The sequence below is a fragment of the Chelonia mydas genome, chromosome 5, assembly GCF_015237465.2.
Source record: "Chelonia mydas isolate rCheMyd1 chromosome 5, rCheMyd1.pri.v2, whole genome shotgun sequence".
In the NCBI taxonomy this organism is placed as follows: Eukaryota; Metazoa; Chordata; order Testudines; family Cheloniidae; genus Chelonia; species Chelonia mydas.
The window spans coordinates 26040806-26063752 of NC_051245.2; the positions used below are offsets into that span (position 1 = coordinate 26040806).

A 22947-nucleotide genomic window follows, 5' to 3' on the forward strand; every position below is an offset into this window, starting at 1 on the left:
GGGCTGTTGAAATGCCTATAGTTATCCTTGGGGACCCAGCCTACCCCTTAATGCCATGGCTCATGAAGCCATACACAGGCAGCCTGGACAGTAGTCAGGAGCTGTTCAACTACAGGCTGAGCAAGTGCAGAATGGTGATAGAATGTGCATTTGGACTTTTAAAAGCGCGCTGGCGCAGTTTACTGACTCAGTTAGACCTCAGCGAAACCAATATTCCCATTGTTATTACTGCTTGCTGTGCGCTGCACAATATCTGTGAGAGTAAGGGGGAGACGTTTATGGCGGGGTGGGAGGTTCAGGCAAATCGCCTGGCTGCTGGTTTCGCACAGCCAGATACCAGGGCGGTTAGAAGAGCACAGGAGGGCGCGGTGCGCATCAGAGAAGCCTTGAAAACTAGTTTCGTGACAGGCCAGGCTACGGTGTGAAAGTTCTGTTTGTTTCTCTTTGATGAAACCCACCGCCCCTTGGTTCACTTTACTTCCCTGTAAGCTAATCACCTTCCTCTCCTCCCTTCGATCACCACTTGGAGAGGCAATAAAGTCATTGTTGCTTCACATTCATGCATTTTTTATTCATTCATCGCACAAATAGGGGGATAACTACCAAGGTAGCCCAGGAGGGGTGGTGGAGGAGAGACGCACCAGGAGAGGTGGTGGAGGAGGGAAGGACAAGGCCACACAGCACTTTAAAAGTTTACAACTTTAAAACTTATTGAATGCCAGCCTTCTGTTGCTTGGGCAATCCTCTGGGGTGGAGTGGCCGGGTGGCCGGAGGCCCCCCCACCGCGTTCTTGGGCGTCTGGGTGAGGAGGCTATGGAACTTGGGGAGGAGGGCGGTTGATTACACAGGGGCTGTGGCGGCGGTCTGTGCTCCTGCTCCCTTTCCTGCAGCTCAACCGTATGCTGGAGCATATTGGTTTGACCCTCCAGCAGCCTCAGCATTGAATCCTGCCTCCTCTCATCATGCTGCCACCACCTTTCAGCTTCAGCCCTCTCTTCAGCCCGCCACCTCTCCTCCCAGTCATATTGTGCTTTCCTGCACTCTGACATTGTCTGCCTCCACGCATTCGTCTGTGCTATGTCAGTGTGGGAGGACAACATGAGCTCAGAGAACATTTCATCACGAGTGTGTTTTTTTTCACCTTCTAATCTTCACCAGCCTTTGGGAAGGAGAAGATCCTGTGATCATTGAAACACATGCAGCTGGTGGAGAAAAAAAAAGAGGCAGTGGTATTTAAGAAGACACATTTTCTAGAACAGTGGCTACACTCTTTCACGGTAAACCTTGCTGTTAACATTACATACACAGCACATGTGCTTTTGTTCCAAGGTCGCATTTTGCTTCCCCCCACCACGTGTCCCCCCCAGCCGGGAACATTTCTGTTCAGCCACAGGCAAACAGCCCAGCAGGAAAAGGGCACCTCTGAATGTCCCCTTAAGAAAAGCACCCTATTTCAACCAGGTGACCATGAATGATATCACTCTCCTGAGGTTAACACAGAGAGATAAAGAACGGATGTTGTTTGAATGCCAGCAAACATACATTGCAATGCTTTGTTGTACAATGATTCCTGAGTACGTGCTACTGGCCTGGTGTGGTAAAGTGTCCTACCATGGTGGGTGGAATAAGGCTGCCCTCCCCAGAAACCTTTTGCAAAAGCTTTGGGAGTACATCCAGGAGAGCAGCAAATGCCAGGGCAAATTAATCATTAAACATGCTTGCTTTTAAACCATGTATAGTATTTTAAAAGGTACACTCACCAGAGGTCCCTTCTCCACCTGGTGGGGCCGGGAGGCAGCCTTGGGTGGATTTGGGGGGTACTGGCTCCAGGTCCAGGGTGAGAAACAGTTCCTGGCTGTTGGGAAAACTGGTTTCTCCGCTTGCTTGCTGTGAGCTATCTACAACTTCATCATCATCATCTTCCTCATCCCCAAAACCTGCTTCTGTGTTGCCTCTATCTCCATTCAAGAAGTCAAACAACACTGCTGGGGTAGTGGTGGCTGAACCCCCTAAAATGGCATGTAGCTCATCATAGAAGCGGCATGTTTGGGGCTCTGACCCAGAGTGGCCGTTTGCCTCTCTGGTTTTCTGGTAGGCTTGCCTCAGCTCCTTAAGTTTCACGTGGCACTGCTTCAGGTCCCTGTTATGGCCTCTGTCCTTCATGCCCTGGGAGATTTTGACAAATGTTTTGGCATTTCGAAAACTGGAACAGAGTTCTGATAGCACGGATTCCTCTCCCCATAAAGCGATCAGATCCCGTACCTCCTGTTTGGTCCATGCTGGAGCTCTTTTGTGATTCTGGGACTCCATCATGGTCACCTCTGCTGATGAGCTCTGCATGGTCACCTCTGCCAATGAGCTCTGTACTCACCTGCAGCTTGCCACTCTGGCCAAACAGGAAATGAAATTCAAAAGTTCGCAGGCCTTTTCCTGTCTACCTGGCCAGTGCATCTGAGTTGAGAGTGCTGTCCAGAGCGGTTACAATAGAGCACTCTGGTATAGCTCCCGGAGGCCAATACAGTCTAATTGCGTCCACAGTACCCCAAATTCGACCCAGCAAGGCCGATTTAAGCGCTAATCCACTTGTCAGAGGTGGATTAAGGAAATCGATTTTAAGACCCCTTTAAGTCGAAAAAAAGGGCTTCATCGTGTGGACGGGTGCAGGTTTACATCGATTTAATGCTGCTAAATTCGACCTAAACTCCTAGTGTAGACTAGGGCCTAGCCCCCATTCTCTTTTCCTGGGAAGGCATCCATTTCTGCTCTTGAGGATCAGATCTTTCAGATGTAGCCTCTACTCAACTCTGGAAATTCCCTGATTTTAGTCTTCTTGCAAGTCCAAGTAGACTCTACAATGTGAGTTGTTGAGATCTTGTTCGTGTACTTCTAAGTTCTGACTCTCTTGGCCATAACAAGGATGAAGTTTTTTGAACCAGGATGTAATTAATCTGGACTAGAATTTGACCAGGACACCCAGGTTCACACTCCAGATCTTGGATGATGTGCTCTGGTGTCATAGGTCACTTAGCTATTCACAGTCCTTGTACTTGGGTTTTCCCATCTCCTTGGAGGTTTGCTTATGTTTCTTTTGCTCCTTGGCCAACTATCTAGAAACGAAAAAGGAAAAAAAAAATATTTCAGGAATCTCCCTTTTCATTCTTCTCAAGGAGAAAATAGTTTTGTGACTAAGGGAAAATATTCTTCAGGCTGCTTGTCTGATAAGCAGTCAAATGTCAGTGATATAAGTAAAGAGGGAGATGATTTTTCCATTCTCTCCTCATCTCTTATCTCAGAAATAAGGCCAAATTTTATTTTCTTCATAAGTGTGGACTTTGGCAACTTTTTAGATATTGATTTTGTTTGGTTAGAGACTATTATGATTTATATTGTCTGTATTACAGTAACATCTAGAGGCTCTGGGATTGCGGACCCATTATTCTAGGCACTGTATGAATACATAGTAAGATAGTACCATCCCTGAAGAATTTACAAGTTAAGTATAGAAGATAGAAAAAGGATGATGGAAAGGATTTATCCTCATTTTACAAATAAGTGCTTTTGAAAATGTTACCCTTATTTTTTGTGTCTGTCTCATTTTCAAAAGTGACTTAGGAGCCTAAATGTCTAAGCCACTGTAATGGTCCTCACTCGGGGTCTGGTTGGGGAGTGTGACCTAGTGGTCATGGCCACAACCCCTGACTACTAAGGGGGTTGTGGGGAGGGGAATCCGGGCCCTCCCACTCCACCGTCTCTGACCCAGTGCCCTTTGGGCTACCAGTAGTCTGGCAACCAAGGCTGTTTAAGGCTGTCCTCCTGGGCCTCTTCCTCTCATCCCCGTCCCCCCAGGGATCCGCTCAGTCAAAGGCCTTCCCCTGGTGAGGAAATCCAAACCAAAAGAAGTAAGAGGGAGTTACTAATGTCCAAGGTCCACAGGATACTTCCCTCTCTGGTTGCCTCTTGGGTGGGTCCTCCCTTCCCTCAGGGAGGGCCCCTTTGGGCAGCTGTGTCAGAGCCTTCAGGCTTCCCTCTGCTCTGTGCTGCTGGAGCTGTGGGCTGCAGGTCTGCCCACCTCCAGTTCTGCCACCCAAATGAGCTAATTCCCTGCCTTTTAATTCCTCCATCAGATGGAGCATTTGTTGCAGGTGTGGTGGGGAAGGGCTGGCAGAGCTCAAAATAATCCCTTAACCCCTCGTTGCCCATTGTGGGGTTTGTACACCTGGTCGGTCACTTCAAGTAAGATTTTCAAAAGTGCCTAAGTGACTTGACAAAGGTCACACAGAAAGTCTGTGCTATATCTGGGAATTGAACCCCAATCTTTATGGCCCTAGTACTATGCCTTAATCACAAGACACTCCTTCCCCTTGGCTAAACATCTCATAAACCATTTAAAAGAAGGGGCAATACATTAAAGTGGAAACTCTCTCCTATGTAGGCAGCTCTCATTCTTGTTTTATTCCATTTCCTGTGAACTCTAGAGTCTTATTTTTGTACAATTATAATTCTTCTGGCAGCTATTGTAGCCTATTAACTTCTAGTTCAAGCATTTTCAATTTTTTTACAACCTACATTAGAAAAGATTCCACAGATAAATGCTTGATCTTAAAAAAGTCTTCTGTGATGTCCACAATAAATGAGTCAATGTTCATTTTCCTGTATCTGTCTTTTTAAAAAAAAGTCTTATAATGAAAAACCCATTACAAGAACACAGATATTTATGTGAATAAACATGAGTATCTGCTTCATTATATTCCTGTATCCTCCTTCATTCCTCATCCCCTTACCCTCCCTCATCCCCTTACCTCCACCTCAGATATAAATTTTAAAGTCTTTGAAGCAGGGATAATTTTTAAATGTCTATAAAGATCCTACCACACTTTTTTGAGCATTAAAATAACTATCCTCTGGTATTTGCTTTTATTATACTTAAGGCTACGATTTAATCATGGGTATTTTTAGTAAAAGTCATGGACAGGTCACGGGCAGTAAACAAAAATTCACGAATGACTGTCCATGACTTTTACTATATACCCCTAACTAAAACTTGGGCATGGGGGCCACAGGTGCTCTGGGGAGGAGGTTGTCCAGGGCACCACAGGTGCTGGGAGAGGTGGCCCAGGACCCCGCTGGTGCTGGGGGTGGGGACTGGGCAGCGGCGTGTGGCCCAGGACCCCCGCTGGTGTTGGGGGGTGGGGGGCGGGCAGTGGCACATGGCCCGGGACCCCTGCTGGTGCTGCGGGGGGATGGGGGGGGGAAGGGTTGGCAGGGCTGATAGGGGCTCCCTACCCAGCTCCACATGTTGCTGCAGCTCCTAGGTGGTGGAGGGGCCAGGGGGCTCTGCAGACTGCTCCTGCCACAAGCGCTGGCTGTGCAGCTCCTATTGGCCGGAAATCACAGCCAATGGGAGCTGCGGGGGCAGCGCCTTTGGGTGCGGGCAGTGCCTTTGGGTGCGGGCAGCGTGCGGAGCCCCCTGGCCCTCTGCCACCTAGGAGCTGCAGGGACATGCCAGTGGGAGCTGGGGAGCCCCCCACACCCTCCAACCCCTAGCCCAGAGCCCCCTCCCACACTCCACTCCCAAACTGCTGCTGCTGGCCCAGGAGCTGCTCGGGCAGCCCCTGAGCAAGCACTGGCTGCTGCAGAAGTCACAGAAAGTCACGGAATCTGTGACTTCTGTGACCTCGGTAACAGACTCGCAGCCTTAATTATACTTCATTAACATTAAACATACATATTTAATTGGTAAGAGAATAAAATGTTAAACTTCCGAAAATAAGCATTATAATTATTTTATATATAATTTTCATTTTCCCCAAAGACAGTAATTTATCGTTGGGTAAGAAAGAGTTTGTGAGACAAAAAAGTTTCTCCTATCTCCTTTTCACAATTGCTATCATGCATAGGTAACCTGCCTCTTCAGAGTCCACCATGTCATCCTGTAGCTGCTTGAAGTATTAAATGTGAGCATGGAGGCATGCTGAACCTTCTTTGTGGCCTGAAATTTGTACTTCTGACTATGAAGTAGTATTCTGGATATATTAATGTCCAATTTTTATTAAAACTCAAGGTTTGTAATGATTTGGCAGCAAGTCTAGATTGTAAGAGAGTGCCTTTGAAGTGATTTTTGGCTTTTGCATCATAAAACAAATATGTAGTTTTTTTTCCAGAGATTCTTTGTATGCAAAACCTGTGCTTATTTTAAGTTACTGTTAGGAGAATTAAATACAGTTACTGTTAATAACTAACCCTGAGCTAGTGGATTTACAGTGGGGAAGAGGATCAGATAAGTGTTGCCACAGAAGGGCATTGCGTCATGGACCATAAAATGCTAAATTAGTAAGTGACAGATTGCTTTCATGAGTTTTCAGCAAAACCTTAATTGTGCATTAATTTCAGTGATTTATTCAGCTTCTTTTAAAAGTAGGAGAAAAAAATATGTTGGTGTTGAATCAAAAGTACATTCTCTTCCTTCTGAAGGAGGAAACCCCATAAACACATGAATACGTATTGCTTGAAAAATGTATCACAGGCTTAATAACCAGAGGAACATACCTAGTTCCCAGAGGCTGCAGTGAAAGATTTTTATGCTGGGAGGAGGCAAGAGCAGAGGCTAGGGCAGTGGTTCTCAAACTAGGGCCACCGCTTGTTCAGTGAAAGCCGCTGGCGGGCCGGGCCGGTTTGTTTACCTGCTGCGTCCGCAGGTTCGGTCGATTGCGGCTCCCACTGGCCGCAGTTTGCCGCTCCAGGCCAATGGGGGCTGCAGGAAGGGCGGCCAGCACATCCCTCGGCCCGCGCCGCTTCCCGCAGCCCCCATTGGCCTGGAGCGGCAAACTGCGGCCAGTGGGAGCCGCAATCGGCCGAACCTGCGGACGCGGCAGGTAAACAAACTGGCCCGGCCCGCCAGGGGGTTTCCCTGAACAAGCGGCGGCCCTAGTTTGAGAACCACTGGGCTAGGGAGACAGCTCCCTATTGAGAAACCCAGTCCCCAGTTGCTAGGGAGGATGTTAGGAGTTTTAGAATCATAATCTATTTTTTGTCAAATGCTGAGCTAAGAAGATACTGAAACTATGTTAAGAATAGATATAGGCATCTCCACATGATAACTAGTTGTTGTCTCATTAATGGAGTCCTTCCCACCAACTTGAAATTTATCCTGGCCACAGTCTTGGAATTGCTCTTTCTAAGTAGCAAGTATTCATGACTTGTTTTATAGATTGATCAGCTATACGTTGATTGCCATGTAAATTTGACCCAGGATTTTGTATTGGGCACTGCAGGAATCTATGTACCTTAGGAAGAAAGCGTCTTGGCAAAATAGAAAACTAAATATAAAACTTGAAGCAATTTGGAGCTTATTTCTTAAGTCACATATCCTTGACCTTGCATTTTTGTCAGCAGTAAATTAATATATAAGAGTAGAGATAATTTCTGTTTTACTTGAATGGCTAATATAACAAGATCATTCTTTACTCTCATCCTCTAATCACTTTGCTGACGTTATTGTGGTACTGTGCAGCAGAAAATATTGCAGTCAGTGCTCAGTATTGTTTCCATGTGCAATTACTTAGTATTTATTAAAACAAACTCTTCTTATACACACACACATTTTGCACATGAGGACTGAATTTAGCTTTGAATGTGTAAGCTGAAGGGAGGCTTATCCACTTCTACGAACAGCTGCAAGAACTTGTCCCTTAGATCAATGGCTCTCAACCTTTCCAGACTTTTGTAGCCCTTTCAGGAATCTGATTTGTCTTGCGTACCCCAAGTTTCACCTGACTAAAAAGCTACTTGCTTACAAAATCGGACATAAGAATACAAAATTTCTTCCGTTCTAATTTTGTTTGTATGAAATTTTAGTTTGTACTGACTTCATTAGTGCTTTTTATGTGGTCTGTTGAAAAACTAGGCAAATATCTAGGTGAGTTGATGTACCCCCTGGAAGACCTCTGCATACCTCCAGGGATACGTGTACCTCCGGTTGAGAACTACTGTCTTAAATGGAACAGTTCCAAAATGATGACCACAAGTTTGTTTGAGAATTGATTCCCATCGTACAGTATCCAGTGAATTCTTAGCTGTGTTCATCTGGCACGTGTTCCAGCTCTTTTATTAATCAGCTAGAGGGCTTGCTTTGGGAGACGGGTCCTTTTAGGTTTTTTTTTTATTTTTCCTGAAAGTTATGCAGTGCCACCAGTTCTTCTCCTTCTTTTCCACCTTTGTATACCAAGTTTTGTGCTTGGGTTAAAATCCACATTCACTTCCTTGTGAAACTTTGTTGCTTTTGATGTTTTTTGTTTTGTTTTGTTTGCACCCCATTATGGAGTTGCAATAGCAGTTTCATAGTTAAACTTTGTAACTAGTTCTTCATTCTAAGATTTTTTTTAACATCTCCTATTAATCCTCTACTATTGGTCTTTGGGATTGCTGTTGAAAACACAAGGAAAAAGGAATTTGAACAAAAAGAAAAAGGTTTGTTTAATGTATCTAAATTTACACTTACCTTGAGCTAACTTAGGTGGGCTAGGTAATCTTTCCTTCTCTGAACACTAGGTTCTCCTTTCAGCAAGGCACTGCTGTCTGTATAGAGATATCCAGAGATATGTATCAAGCCCCTCTGGCTGGGTCAGCTTGCTTCCCTTGATCCAGGGATCATCTGTGCCCTGAAGAGACGTACCTCTTGTGACACCTATTCTACTGTTATCTGGAGTTACAAAAGTACCCTTTGATAAATATGTTTGTCCAAAAGTAAAATGTATAATACTCTGTAAATGTTATTATGTAGGCAATCAGATAGGCACAACTCATGCAAAAAAATTTCTCTCCCTGCAGGCATAGCCTCTAATCCCTGCATATTAGTTGTCTCATCGAAATACTATAGATATACTATATGTTTATTTTCAGAGCATTTATGTTTTAAGGATTTTATCACCTCTGATACATCTTCATTTTAAAATTGGCTTAAGGTAATTGTATTTAATGAAAACATATTTTGTTTTCTAATTTTTTTCAGTCACCAGATCAAATCTTTACAGTATAGCAGCACGGGGGATGTCATTCTTGTTGTGTCTGGTAACTCTCAAGCTAAAGTTCTTGACAGAGATGGCTTTCCAGTAATGGAATGTGTTAAAGGAGACCAGTACATTGTGGACATGGCAAACACCAAGGTAAGTTAAGAAACACTGAACTTTAAATTGTATTGTTCTATACTGTATAGTTGTCTTGTACTTTGATTTAGGTTATTTATTGTTCTGGTGATAGTCCTTGATATAACAACATTTTGTTCCCTTCCAAGCTTTCCGTATAACAGTGGTGGCAAAATTTACTGACCCTCTGAGCTGCATACGGCAATCTTTAGAAGTTCAAGAGCTGGGTCTCGGGGCTTCAGCCCCGCTCCTGAAGCATGGAGTCTCGGCAGGCAAGCCCCACGGGGCTGAAACCCTGATACCCTCCACTGGGCTGAAGTCAGAGGTGATGCATGGTGGGGCACATGGGGTTACTGGCCCCCCCGATTTTTGCTAAGGTTTGCTGGTTCTGCTCAGTCACATGGTGCTGCTGAGCCCTCTCCCTGCATGGCAGTGGCTGGAGCTGACAAGCTGGGAGCTGTGGCCATGAGGAGAGGCAGCAGCAAACACCTGGGAACTGCAGGGAGAGCCGCTGCAGGTAAGGCGGGGGGACATGGCTGAGGAGCGTGACTCAAACTGTGAGGGAGGACGAACATTTATATTGTGCCACGCCGCCCCCCCCCCCCCCCCCCCCCAGCAGGCGCCAGTTGTCTCTGGCAGAAGTCCTTAGCCCCACCACAGAGCAGAAGCCCTGAGCTCTCCCCTGCCCCCCAGTCTCGTAGATGCAGATCAGTTTTGTGAATAGTTTAAAATTAATAATTTAAGTGTAATGATAAAATCTACCATTCAGATTTGTGATAAAATTGCCTTATTTAGTGCTTGTAGGGCTGACTGCCAAGTAACTAGCCTAAGTCCTATATTACTTGATGCTATTCATATCAGAACACTATTTCTTTTGGCTAGCAGAATGTATATAAAGCCATATAACATTAACAGCTGTTTTGGTTCTTGTTGAATTAAAAATAATGCAGATTTTTTATCTTGTAAACTTTTGAAACCTCACTATATGATGGTCTTACAATCAAAGTGCTGGAGTAGTTATGCTGTCATATTGACTTTTAGGTATTCGTTCCCTGGTAATTTTTTTAAATAGTTGCTAAAACTGTCTCCATAATAACTCTTAAAAACAATCTGAAACAATTTCAATTTTAGTTTTGCAGGTGTGGTTTTTACATTTTATGTAATATTATAGGATTCCTTTGTTCTCTTCAAACTTATTTAATAAGCTTGTGCCAACACTTCAAACGTGTCAAACTAACTAAAATACACAAAGGAACTGGATAAAGGCATTTTCCCTAAGAAAGATAGTTTGCTTATTTTTTTCCTGGTCTTTTCTCGAAATCTTGTGAGTTGCTATAGAATATCAGTGGTTTAAATTCTGGTAAAATGTCCGCCAGCAGATATTTCCATCTTGAAGAAATGGGTCTGTCCACTCTCATCTTACAAATTATCTTTTACGAAAATACATTCTGATCCAGTTTCAGATCTGCTTCAAGGATCTAGTTATATTATTTAAAACTCTCAATGCATTAGACCGAAAGGTGACTCAAGAGCACTCTGTTCCCACAACTCGCTCCAACAGGGAGTGGCTGATACAGCTCAGGGTGAAACTTGTAGACCATGGCATTTTTGGTGAAGGACACTTGGCTGTGGAAATCTCAAGTACTAGAGATCAGAGTGAGCTAGAGTCTTGTCTCCTTGTCTGGGTAGATTGTTCCATACTTCCATGAATTAAGTGATGATACAGTCCAGAGAAACTATTAAATCTCAAGGTGACTTGCCATCATGTGAGAGAGAAAAGACAAATGGAAGAAGAGTGACAGGAATAATTGAATTCAAAGGCACAAGTAAACTAGTAAAAAAAAAAAAAAAAAAAAGGGAACGAATAATTGTGTTTTGGGGGGAAAATGGTGAGGGAGTGAACTGTAGGGTATATATTGAAGTTTTCCTAGCACTCTCAGTAACATTTAATGTAACAGGGTCAGGTTGTATTTTCAGCTCTGCCCCCGACTCTTTGTGAGCACTTGGCCCCTCACTCCAGGGACCCATGCCAGCTACTTGGTGTTCCATCCTTAGGGCTCAGCCTGTCTCAGTCCTTTCTTCTTCCACCTTTATATATAGGCCCAGATATAGCCCAGCCCTCTTTAATTAGCTGGATTGGGTTCACCTGCTCCAGTACAGGGGAGCTGAACTCAGCCTAGGCACAGAGACAGCTACCTTGTGACAGCACTATGAGACCCATGCACTCAGTGATGATTCTCTGTTTTATAAAAAGAAAAGGAGTACTTGTGGCACCTTAGAGACTAACAAATTTATTAGAGCATAAGCTTTCGTGAGCGGCAGGGGGCGGGGTGGGGAAACGTTTGGAGTGATAATCAAGGTGGGCCATTTCCAGCAGTTTACAAGAACAGTAGGAGGGGAAATAGTTTTACTTTGTGTAATGACGCATCCACTCCCAGTCTTTATTCAAACCTTGGGTAAAGTAGGTAAAGTAAAACTATTTCCCCTTGTTTATTTCCCCTCCTACTGTTCTTGTAAGCTGCTGGAAATGACCCACCTTGATTATCACTACAAAAGGTTCTCTCCCCCTCCCGCCCCCCCGTTCTCCTGCTGGTAATAGCTCACCTTTCCTGATCACTCTTGTTACAGTCTGTATGGTAACACTCATTGTTTCATGTTCTCTGTGTATATAAAATCTCCCCACTATATTTTCCGCTGTATGCATCCAATGAAGTGAGCTGTAGCTCACGAAAGCTTATGCTCTAATACATTTGTTAGGATTTTTTTTGTTCTTAATAAACTTAAATATATTTATTATACTGTAACTCTGCTGGCCATAATTTGTCCTTGTATATTGATTGTTTTGTATTTTAAAAAAGCATCCAACTTGATGGTTGTGTATTACATTATTGGTATGAAGGACTGTTATTAAAAGACTGTCCATTTTACGTACAAAATAGTTGTCAGTAAGGAATATGGTTAATAGTGCAGGTTATTTTAGGTGGAGAGCCTGAAAAATGAGGGGAAAGTAAATGTCTATTTGAAAAATGTGTTCGCTGTAGAATTTGGTTCTCATGTTTTATGTTTTTCCAGGGTCATACAGCAATGCTTAATACAGGCTGTTGGCATCCCAAAATAAAAGAAGAATTTTTGACTTGTTCCAATGATGGGTGAGTATAGGTTCATGTCAGTGCCAGAATGTTTTGGGGGTTTGTGAGCTTTTGCATTTTAGGACCTCCATGTACCTTCCCCAGTTATAACTTGGTTGCAAACAGTCAGTTGTGAACTTGTTGAGATCTGGAAGCCAGTGTAAGACTTGTCTATAATTTGGCTTCTAGAAGAGTTCATTGGTTTGTCTACATTCTTTATTTTTGTTAATATTATGGTGCTTTTCGTGATGACATAGTAGGAAAAATACATGGATGAATATACTGTAATATATTTCAAATTAGAAAAATGTAAAAATGAGCCCCCAAATGTAGTCATTTTCACTGAGTGGCTGGATGTCTCAATGGAATTGTAGGAGGGATGGCACAACCTTTCACTTCAAAGTCATAGGTTTGAATATGCCCCAGGTAGGTACTAATTAATGTTACCATTTGACTGCTGTCCAGTAGACGATTGGAAACGAATTTGTGATCTCAGTCTTGATCCTAGTGGACAAGTGTCCAAATCACAAAAATCAGTGATGTTTGGCACTAATTTACATCCTTCTTGGAACTTTAAGCAGTGAGGCCAAGAATTAAATGGACATGGAGACTTAAATATACTGGTACCATTGGTCTCCACAGTGCTGAGGACTGAGGGCAGTGAAGGAAGTTTGCATTGCTGCTTCCTTGGCTTGTTTATAATCTCCTTTGTAATTAAACAGAAGATTCTGGTAACCTGTGCCTTCAATATGGCACTTTTCAAAATGATAAAAGCATTGTATCAACACTACTCACCCACACCCTTCCCTCCCCCAGTGAAACCTAATGCTCCTTGTTGGAAAGTTCACACACAGTTTGATGGGGAGAAAAGAAGGCATGTGTACCAAAAAATAACATTTTAAACTACTAGAGTTTTTTTAAGTTACAAAAATAAACAAAACCACTGAAATCACATTTTTCAGTTCTTAGACAAAAAAGTAAAGCAAAAATTTCACTGCTATATTCAGCTATATATCTGAAGTGAAAGGATTTTAAAATATTTTGTTTCTCTTGTAAACACAAAGGGTAGACCGTTTTACTGCTCTACCACTTTAAAATTCAGTCTTTTTACTTAGCTGAACAGTTTGTAGGTAGTGAAAAATAAATTAAGAAATTATGTACTCTCAAGACTGTCTAATTTTGTCTGCATAAATATATGCTTAGCAATTATACCAAATATGGATTCAATGGCTCTCTCGTGCTTAAATTGCTGTGAATTAAAAGGGTTTGGTCAAGTGAGTAAAATGCATATAAACAATGCTATAAATGGATGTGTAATTATATTCTCAGAGACACCAAATGGCTGACATTATAAGAAAAGTATTTGAAACTATCTAGCGTACTTCCCATTTCCTTTTAGGCTAGCAGCAGTTTTCTCCAATATGTGGATGTGCCACTTTAAAAGTAACAATTGGCACTTAATGTTAAATCTGCAGCAAAGCTTTTATAGACTAAAGAACATCTTTTGTCAAGAGAAAATTTATTTTTCATGTTAACAAGCGCAACAAAGTGTCCAAAACTTAAGCAAAAATTATTCTCAGAAATTATCCATGCTGTAGGAAAGAAGGGTCTATGACAGTTTAGATAAAGTATGTGTTTATAAGGTCATCTGTTTCTGCAATATTATCACTTGAAAGAACTGAATATTTAGGAGATACAATTACTAATTTAAAGAGACTAATTCTTGTAAGTCTTGTTCATTAGTTTCACTGTTTGAAGGTTTCTTTAGTAAACAGGATTTTAAGCATATATTTCACTGTGGAGTAATAGCATGTATTATGCTAATACATATTAGATGAATTTCTGGTTTGATTGAAGTCAGTGGGAGTTTTGCCACTTCAGCAGGGCCAGGATTTCACCCATTGTGATCAGGTGGGTAACCTTCATGATTACAGTTTGTGTCACAGAATGGACAAGAGGAAGAATGGTGCTGAAGAAGTAAGAAAGAGGTCACTGCAGTCTTCTCCAGAATTAAAAAAATAATTACTATAACGTTTTTCTTTAGTGATTTCAGAAGGTTTTTTTTATTTGGAAAAATAATTTCAGGATCGTTGAAAAGATTGTGGAGCAAAGACACTTAGAGCTAAGCAGAGAAGTAGGTAGCCTCAGGCAGAAGCAGTCAAAAACTATGCTATTGGTTTGTGCATGCTAGAAACCATTTTTTCCTGAATTTTAAATGAAACCGTTATGGGAAAAAATTATTCTAATTACTCCAGAAAGTGACAATATTCATATTTTCTCTGATTATTTTGTATTTATTAGGGCTGTTGATTAACCGCAGTTAATGCACATGATTAACTCAAAAAAATTAACCACGATTAAAAAAATTAATCACAATTAACCGCACTGTTAAACAATAGATTAAACAATTGAAATTTATTAAATATTTTTGGATGTTTTTCTACATTTTCAAATATATTGATTTCTGTTACAACACAGAATACAAAGTGTACAGTGCTCACTTTGTTACTTTTTATTACAAATATTTGCACTGTAAAAATGATAAAAGAAATCGTATTTTTCAATTCACCTCATACAAGTACTGTAGTGCAATCTGTCTTGTGAATGTGTAACTTACAAATGTAGGGGGTTTTTGTTACATAACTGCACTCAAAAACAAAACAATGTAAAATTTTAGAGCCTGCAAGTCCACTCAGTCCTACTTCTTGTTCAGCCAGTCGCTCAGACAAACAAGTTTGTTTACATTTACAGGAGATAATGCTGCCCGCTTCTTGTTTACAATGTCATCTGAAAGTGAGAACAGGCATTCGCATGGCACTGTTGTAGCCAGCATCGCAAGATATTTACATGTCAGATGTGCTAAAGATTCATACGTCCCTTCATGCTTCAACCACCATTCCAGGGGACATGCGTCCGTGCTGATGATGGGTTCTGCTTGATAATAATCCAAAGCAGTGTGGACCAACGCATGTTCATTTTCATTATCTGAATCAGATTCCACCAGCAGAAGGTTGATTTTCTTTTTTGGTGGTTCGAGTTCTATAGTTTCCTCATTGGAGTGTTGCTCTTTTAAGACTTTTGAAAGTATGCTCCAAACCTCATGCCTCTCGGATTTTGGAAGGCACTCAGATTCTTAAACCTTGGGTCGAGTGCTGTAGCTATCTGTAGAAATCTCACATTGGTACATTCTTTGCATTTTCTGAAATCTGTATTGAAAGTGTTCTTAAAATGAGCAACATCTGCTGGGTCACCATCCGAGATTGCTATAACATGAATATATGGCAGAATGCAGGTAAAACAGAGTAGGGGACATATAATTCTCCCCCAATGAGTTCAGTCACAAATTTAATTAACACATTATTTTTGTAATGAGCGTCATCAGCATGGAAGCATGTCCTCTGGGATGGTGGCTGAAGCATGAAGGGAAATATGAATGTTTAGCATATCTGGCACGTAAATACCTTGCAATGCCAGATACAAAAGTGTCATGTAAATGCCTGTTTTCACTTTCTGGTGACATTGTTAATAAGAAGAGGGCAGCATTATCCCCTGTAAATGTAAACAAACTTGTTTCTCTTAGCAATTGGCTGAACAAGAAGTAGGACTGAGTGGACTTGTAGGCTCTGAAGTTTTACATTGTGTTGTTTTTGAGTGCAGTTATGTAACAAAAAAAAAAAAAGAAAATCTACAATGTGCACTTTCACGACAAAGCGATTGCACTACAGTACTTGTATGAGGTGAATTGAAAAATAGTATTTCTTTTATCATTTTTATAGTGCAAATATTTGTAATAAAAAATAATATACACTTTGATTTCAACTACAACCCAGAATACAATATATATGAAAATGTAGAAAAACATCCAAAATATTGAATAAATTTCACTTGGAATTCTGTTTAACAATGCGATTAAAACTGTAATTAATTTTTTTGAGTTAATAATGTGAGTTAACTGCAATTAATCGACAGTTTGTTCACACAAGTGACTTTGCCTATGGCTCTGGCCTGAGCTGGTGTGTCATCCTCACAATGACATCTATTTCTCTTCTGTGAAAATGTAATTGCAATTTTCAGCTCATTAGAATAGGAACAGAACTGGAAGTAATTGACAAATGTCATCCAGCTGATGAGTTTTTTGTGTATATTTATATAATTAACATTACATTTTGGTTATGCTGAGTTTTAGCATAGATATACAATATACATGTGTGAATACACAAACATTTAAGTGAAGCTAATGATATCATTTGGGTGCTCAGCACTTTTGAAATTAGAGCATTTTTGTACCTGAACCCCTCTGAGGAAATCTTGGGAAGCTTCATAACAGTAAAAGTAAGATTTATTCCCCTCACTCTTTCTCATAACAGAACAGAGCTCAAGTTCTTCCTTTCCTTCTCCTCTTTCTCTTCTCTCCCTTTTTCCCCAGTGTGTCTTGGAAGTTGCAGTTCCTGGACTCAAAGCTACAGGAACAGTCTACGAACTAACTTACAAACACAAACTGGGATAGCTATCTGTACTGAGGTAGATACAACACACTCTTTCTCTTTAATTTTTACAATGTTTACTCTAAACAGTCACTTCCAAATCATCACTTGAGTCCAGTAACAGTTTTCCAGTTTTTTAGGCAGTCTCCTTTGTCTCACACTTCTCCTAATGCCTATAGAGGCAAGAATGAGACTAGGCAGTGAATCAGTTCCTGCTACTATAGATTTTCCCTCATCACTATTGGTGTCATTGATGTTCTGCAGTCCAAGGTAGAAATGAGCATTCTCCTTTTCAGCTTGTAGCTGATGAACTGTGGACCATCTTGAAATGTTCCATTTCTTTCCATCTATTAATACAACAGAATCTTGTCAGATTTCTATCATCTGCAAAGGACATGAATAGCTTGAATATCCTTTTCTGACTGTGTCACAGCTTAATGTGAGCAAAATCTCCAGTTTGAAACTAGTGAGGTTTAGCACCTTTCTTACAATCTATGTACTGTCTAAAGAAAAGGAGTACTTGTGGCACCTTAGAGACTAACAGATTTATTAGAGCATAAGCTCACAAGCTCTAATAAATTTGTTAGTGCCACAAGTACTCCTTTTCTTTTTACGGATACAGTCTAACATGGCTGCTACTCTGAAACCTATGTACTGTCTGTATTTCTCCTGTTTGTTCTTAACGTGTTCACAAATAATTTCATTTGAAGGTTTAGTTGAAAAAGAGGACATGTAAGCCCTTGACAGGTAGTAAGATATGTATTGGCATTGCATCCTCTTAATAGTTCAAAGGGTGATAAAACTTATTTCTGTGATCTTGCTTGTAAACTGATAAGCTGCAAATTTTCTTTCACCAGTTTGTTCATTCTTGACTAGACCATTAGCTCTTAGATGATATAAAGAAACTGTTTTGTGTTTGATATCATTGCTGTTGAGATAGTATTGCATTTCTTCAGAGGTCAATTGTATTACATTGTCAGTTACCAATTCCTTGGGAAATCCTTCTCAGGCAAAGACTGATGACATGAACTTAATCGCTATTTCAGTGGTAACCTTTCCAGTGATGTAACTTCCAGCCCTTTTGAGTAATAATCTACCATTAATATGGCAAACCTTTGTGTAACAGGATGATCTTCAAAGGATCCCATTATGTTGAGAGCAGTTTCTCCCGTGAATAGTTGGGATAATCAACTGGTGTGAGGGATGTTAAAGGTTTTCTATGACTTATCACTGCTAGCACAAGCTGTGCAATTCTTGATTATTTCCTCAAATTGCTTGTCCAGCCCTAGCTGCCAGAAGTCTTGTCTCAGTCATCTTTGAGTTAGACTCATCTCCAGATGTCCTTCACGTTTCAGGTGAATCCATCATTCTCAGAAGTGTAGGCACAACAAGATGATCGGTTCTTGAAATCCATTTATATACAAAGGACAGCTCATGTGATATATGTCTGTAGGATTGCAGGTGTTCTGGTGTCATCATCCTGGAAGGCCATCTGCTAACTATATAAGTCTTTAGGTCCTGAAGTACCTTGTTTCTCCCATGTCTGTTGCCCACTCTGAGATTGTGATCACTCCTTGAGTTGTAGCAGAGATTTGTGTAATGGCAATCTCTTTGTCTTTCTCTGTTGCACCCTCATGACAAGGTATGGGCAGGTGACACAGACCATCTGCAGTGGTGTTCTTGGCACCTGGATGATACATTGCCTGGAAATCAGAGTTCATTAATTTGATGGCCCATTTTGCAATTCTTGGAGTTGCTTGTCCAGAACCTCACATGATGATTAAAGCGGAGAGGGGTTAAGATAAATCTCCTATCCCACAGGTAGGCTCTGAAGTGTCTTACTTCCCAGAAACCTTTTTCTCAGTGACAGAATGGGATTTTCCGGATTGGTCAGGGCTCTGGAACCAAATGCAATGGTTACTTCTTGTCCATTTTCTAGCTGAGTCAAGACGGAACCAAGAGCATGATCACAAGCATCTGTTGTGACAGTAGTTTGCTTCTCAGAATCACAAGGGCTAAGAACTGGGCTGGTGGAAATTGCATGTTTTGTATCGTTAAAGCTGTTCTTGCACACTTCATTTCAGTCAAACCTCACATGACTTTCACTAGTTCTGGTTTTGGAGAGATCATATTTCCTAAATAAGTCACTGAATTGGTATGGAAATGACATGTCTTCTTGCTGATCATCAAAGCTTTTCTAAATCCACATCCAGTTTCTCTACAGGTAAGTAACCTCTCCTTATTCAGCTATCCATGTACTTATTACACAATGTAGATTGCAGTTATCTGGGTTACCAGCAGAGAGTCTCAGAGTGTCATATTTGACTGTTTAGGGACCCACATGTTTCCACTGAGAACAAAACTGTAAGACTCCATTCTTTCGGGCTCTTCTATTAGATAAACAAAGATGGTCTGCTGACACATTACAAATTCCCTTGACCTGGGAATTATAGAATAAATCTGAAGTATATTCTTATTAACCAGCTTTAGTTCATGGCTTCTTTACACAGTTGTTATCAATAAAGATAATTCACTACAGTGCACCTGACTACAGCTATTTGTTTTCTTTGAAAATATTCCAAATGATGGCTTTCATGTAAAAACCTAAGCCTTATAAGACCAAGTTGCAGTTTGTCTTTTGGGCTTAGATGAATATAGGGCATAACACTTTAATTGAGACAAAATGAGCAAATAAATATTTCTTTATCCTAGAATTAAAGATAAATAGCATTCCATTCTTGTGCTTTGCAGATAGTTAGCTAGCATTGTAATAGCATAGAGAAACTTCCGTGAACAGACCTGACATTTTTATTAGGAATGTGGTGGTTATCCTTATGTATATACTTGAATAACACTAATGAATTAACATGGATCCTTTCTGAAGGAATTGTTTGTTTGGATGTACATAATTAACCAGAATAAACTCCTGCACATGCTCTCTTGAAATGTAACAAATGACTTTGTTTGCTTCTCTGTGTCTTATAACATTTAAAGTAAAGTTACATCCAAAAGATGTAATTTGCAAATATACGACCCCATCCAAATTGTTGATGAAAAGCACCAATTCTCCCTTTAGAATCTGAGTGAGGACATGTATCCTTGGTAACTTAGTTTTAGTGTGTTTGGCCATGATCCAGAGAGCATTTCTAGTATTTTAACATCAATATGTATTTACAATTGAAATGTTACTCTGATGTAGCCTTTTGCATTTCTTTTGTGAAAGAAAGCCTTCAGAAACGGAGCTGTCCGTACTCATTAAATTTCTTGACCCTGAAAAGTGCTGAGTACCCCAGACATCTTAAAGTTAATGGAAATTGCAGGTACACATCACCCCACAGCAGGAGGCCCAGAATTAGTGTGTTAAAAGAAAAATTGGTGGTGGTGCTGGTATTCTATTAATAGAAGAATATAAATGTACCATTTAAAGACATAAAGAACTTAGTTTATTTATATCATGAAAAAAATCAGTTGATTTTTATGTTAAAATAGAGGAGGAAGAGGAAATGGATCGTTTTGTTTTTTCCTGTCTGGATATTTTCTTATCACACATATGATGAGTATTTCTGTATGAATAAGCAAGAGAGCTGGGTGATGATAAATTCTACAGCAGCAGGTGTTTTGTGTCCCTAGTCTTACTTCCTTTCTCTTTTTCAGAAATAGAATCACAGCCAACCTTGAAATTTAGCAGTCCTGAGCTTTGTGATTTGTTGATGCAGCCAGGACTGTGGTTACTTTACAGCTGGTTTACTATTTAAAAAAAAAAATCCTTTCCCAACTATTATCTCCCCTATCCTCTTAAAACCCAAGTTCATACTTATACACTTTAAAATGTATCTTAGAGTCTGATAATAACCAACCTCAAGGGACCTCCTTAATAAAACATTTAGGGCTTAATTCTGCTTAATTACACCAGTGTAAATATGGAATAACTCAATGTACTTCATTGACATCAGTGAAGTTACTTCATATTTACAGCAGTGTTACAGAGGGGTACTCAGACTTGTTTTCATTCTTACATTGGTCAAATGTATGATTCATAATTGTTGCTAAATGCTTTACTGGGTAATGTGTTAATGTTGGCATTTTCATTATTATTATTTTGTTTACTTCAGGCCTATAGGTGTGTGCATAGCTCTTTATCAGTAAATTACAGGACAGTTCCCTGCCCCAAGAAGCTTGCAATCTAAATTAGACTCAGTAGCATAACAGATTACCATAAAGGGAGCGTGGAAGGGAGAATGTAATTAAATTCATTCCTAAAACTTGTTTTCTTTTGAAATCTTTTATTAACTTGAAAACAAAGATGATAACAATCATGTAACTAACTTGGCAGCTCTACTGCCATAATGGAACAATTGCCAATAGGCTCAATTAAATTTGCAAATATGATTTGTTGCTTCAGATATGCATAGTGTGTAATTTGTATGCTACACTAGAGAGAGGAGCAATGGAGCTTCTGATACTGTATAGCTTCTATGTAATATTGGCTATTATTGGCATTGAGGAGATGGTTGTTCTGTCTTTGAGTTATCCATAAAATACCATTTTAAAGATTTACTTTCTCAAGCAGTCATACTCAGACTGAGGCTCATGAGCAGGAAGTGGCTCTTTAATGTGTCTCGTGTGGCTCTTTGCAGCACATGGTATTAAAACACTGTATGTTTTAATTATAAACTGATCTAATTTATTAACCAATAAGGATCCTTTTACTATGTTATTAACCAATTGAAATTGATAAAATAATACTTGGTTAGTCATTTTGAATAATATATATAAACTAAATGTTTCCCTTGTCATACTGTTTAAATATAAATACCTAGTACTATAATAAATGAAACAATGAATTCACACTACTGTGGCTTTTTTGGGTAATGTTGATCCTAATTTGGTTCTTGAACTACTAAGGTCAGAGTATTACTGCTCAGGTATTTGCACTGTTAGATTGTTTGTTTAATTTTTTTTTTATCCTTTTTAGTGAAGACAGGTACATTAATCACTATTTGATTAAGAACTCTAAGGGTGGGATTTTCAGAAGCACCTCAGAATATGTCTACACAGCAACTACACTGGTAGCTGCGGGTGTCTGTCTGCTGTGTAGATATAATCTAAGTGACTTTTGAAAATCCCACTTTAAATGCTTTAAATTAAGAAAATGTGGGTTGTGCATTTTCCTTCTCAAAGATTTTTATCTTAAATTTGAACTTTTGGTAAATGTTTTGGGTTTTTTCCTATTTATATTCATTTTCTTTCTATCTCTAGATGGTGTCTCTAAATATTTATTTTAAATCAAGACATGGCATGCTTCTGAAATTCTAACACATTTGTATGCTTGTTTTATTACAAATTCTGTAGATGGTCAGTACAGGTAAAGTTAACTTATTACTATGTAACTATATCATCATAAGGTTTTTTGAAAGGTAATCCACAATGGTCCAGAGAAAATTAGTTAGTTGTTATGGATGAGAGTCAGGCAGCTTTGGCAGTTGTGTTGGTTGGGGAGATAGCTAGTATTTATTGAGCATGCTTAATACGCAATTTAAAAATATTTGTTACTTTAATTATGAACCTATTGTGTTCAAACTCACCAGAGGTACTTGTCTTCTTCAGTAAAGAAGTATGTGGCAAGTCTGAAGTATTTAAATCAAACCATGTATGAGTTATATGGTAACAGCCTCACTTTAAAAACAGGAAAACCATTTCCTCACCATCAGAGAATTCAAAAATTGCTTAATTTTTCAAAATAGAAAGTTTGGTTTTCCGTGAAAACTACAGGTTAGAATATAATGGCACAGCCTTTCTATGAAGTTGCACCTGTGACTATAATATCAGTGAAAGTGTGTGATAATAGTTAGGATTTTGATTGTACCCATAAAGGGACAGTTTCTTAGCTGGTGTAAATCAGGGTGTCTCCATTGATTTCAATAGGGCTATGTCAGTCTACATCAGGTGATAATCTAGACCCTAATATTCAAACTAGCATCCTAGCTTCCAGGTGGTCATGAAGAGTATGGCCTAATGGAGTGGGTTAATGCCTTACAGGAAGAGCAATAAGTAGACCTAGATTCAAGGTAGCCTTACTTAGTCATCTTTTATTTGCCATTTGTAACTCCCTTCACCCCTGTGCGGACAGCTATTCCAGGGGAAAAGGTAATTCACTCCTGGTAGAGAGTGGCTAATGCCACTTCTTTCCCTCAC

At 40.1% G+C, this 22947-nt stretch overlaps 1 protein-coding gene across 2 annotated transcripts in view; it reads left to right on the plus strand.

Moving 5' to 3' along the window:
• WDR70 (WD repeat domain 70) overlaps nucleotides 1-22947 on the plus strand; it is a 258585-nt gene that overhangs the window by 107114 nt on the left and 128524 nt on the right. For both annotated transcript variants that reach the window (XM_007065736.4, XM_037902696.2), the window contains exons 8-9: nucleotides 9008-9161; nucleotides 12213-12289. In XM_007065736.4, the coding sequence (XP_007065798.1) occupies nucleotides 9008-9161; nucleotides 12213-12289 (231 nt within the window). The remainder of the gene's footprint in view (nucleotides 1-9007; nucleotides 9162-12212; nucleotides 12290-22947) is intronic.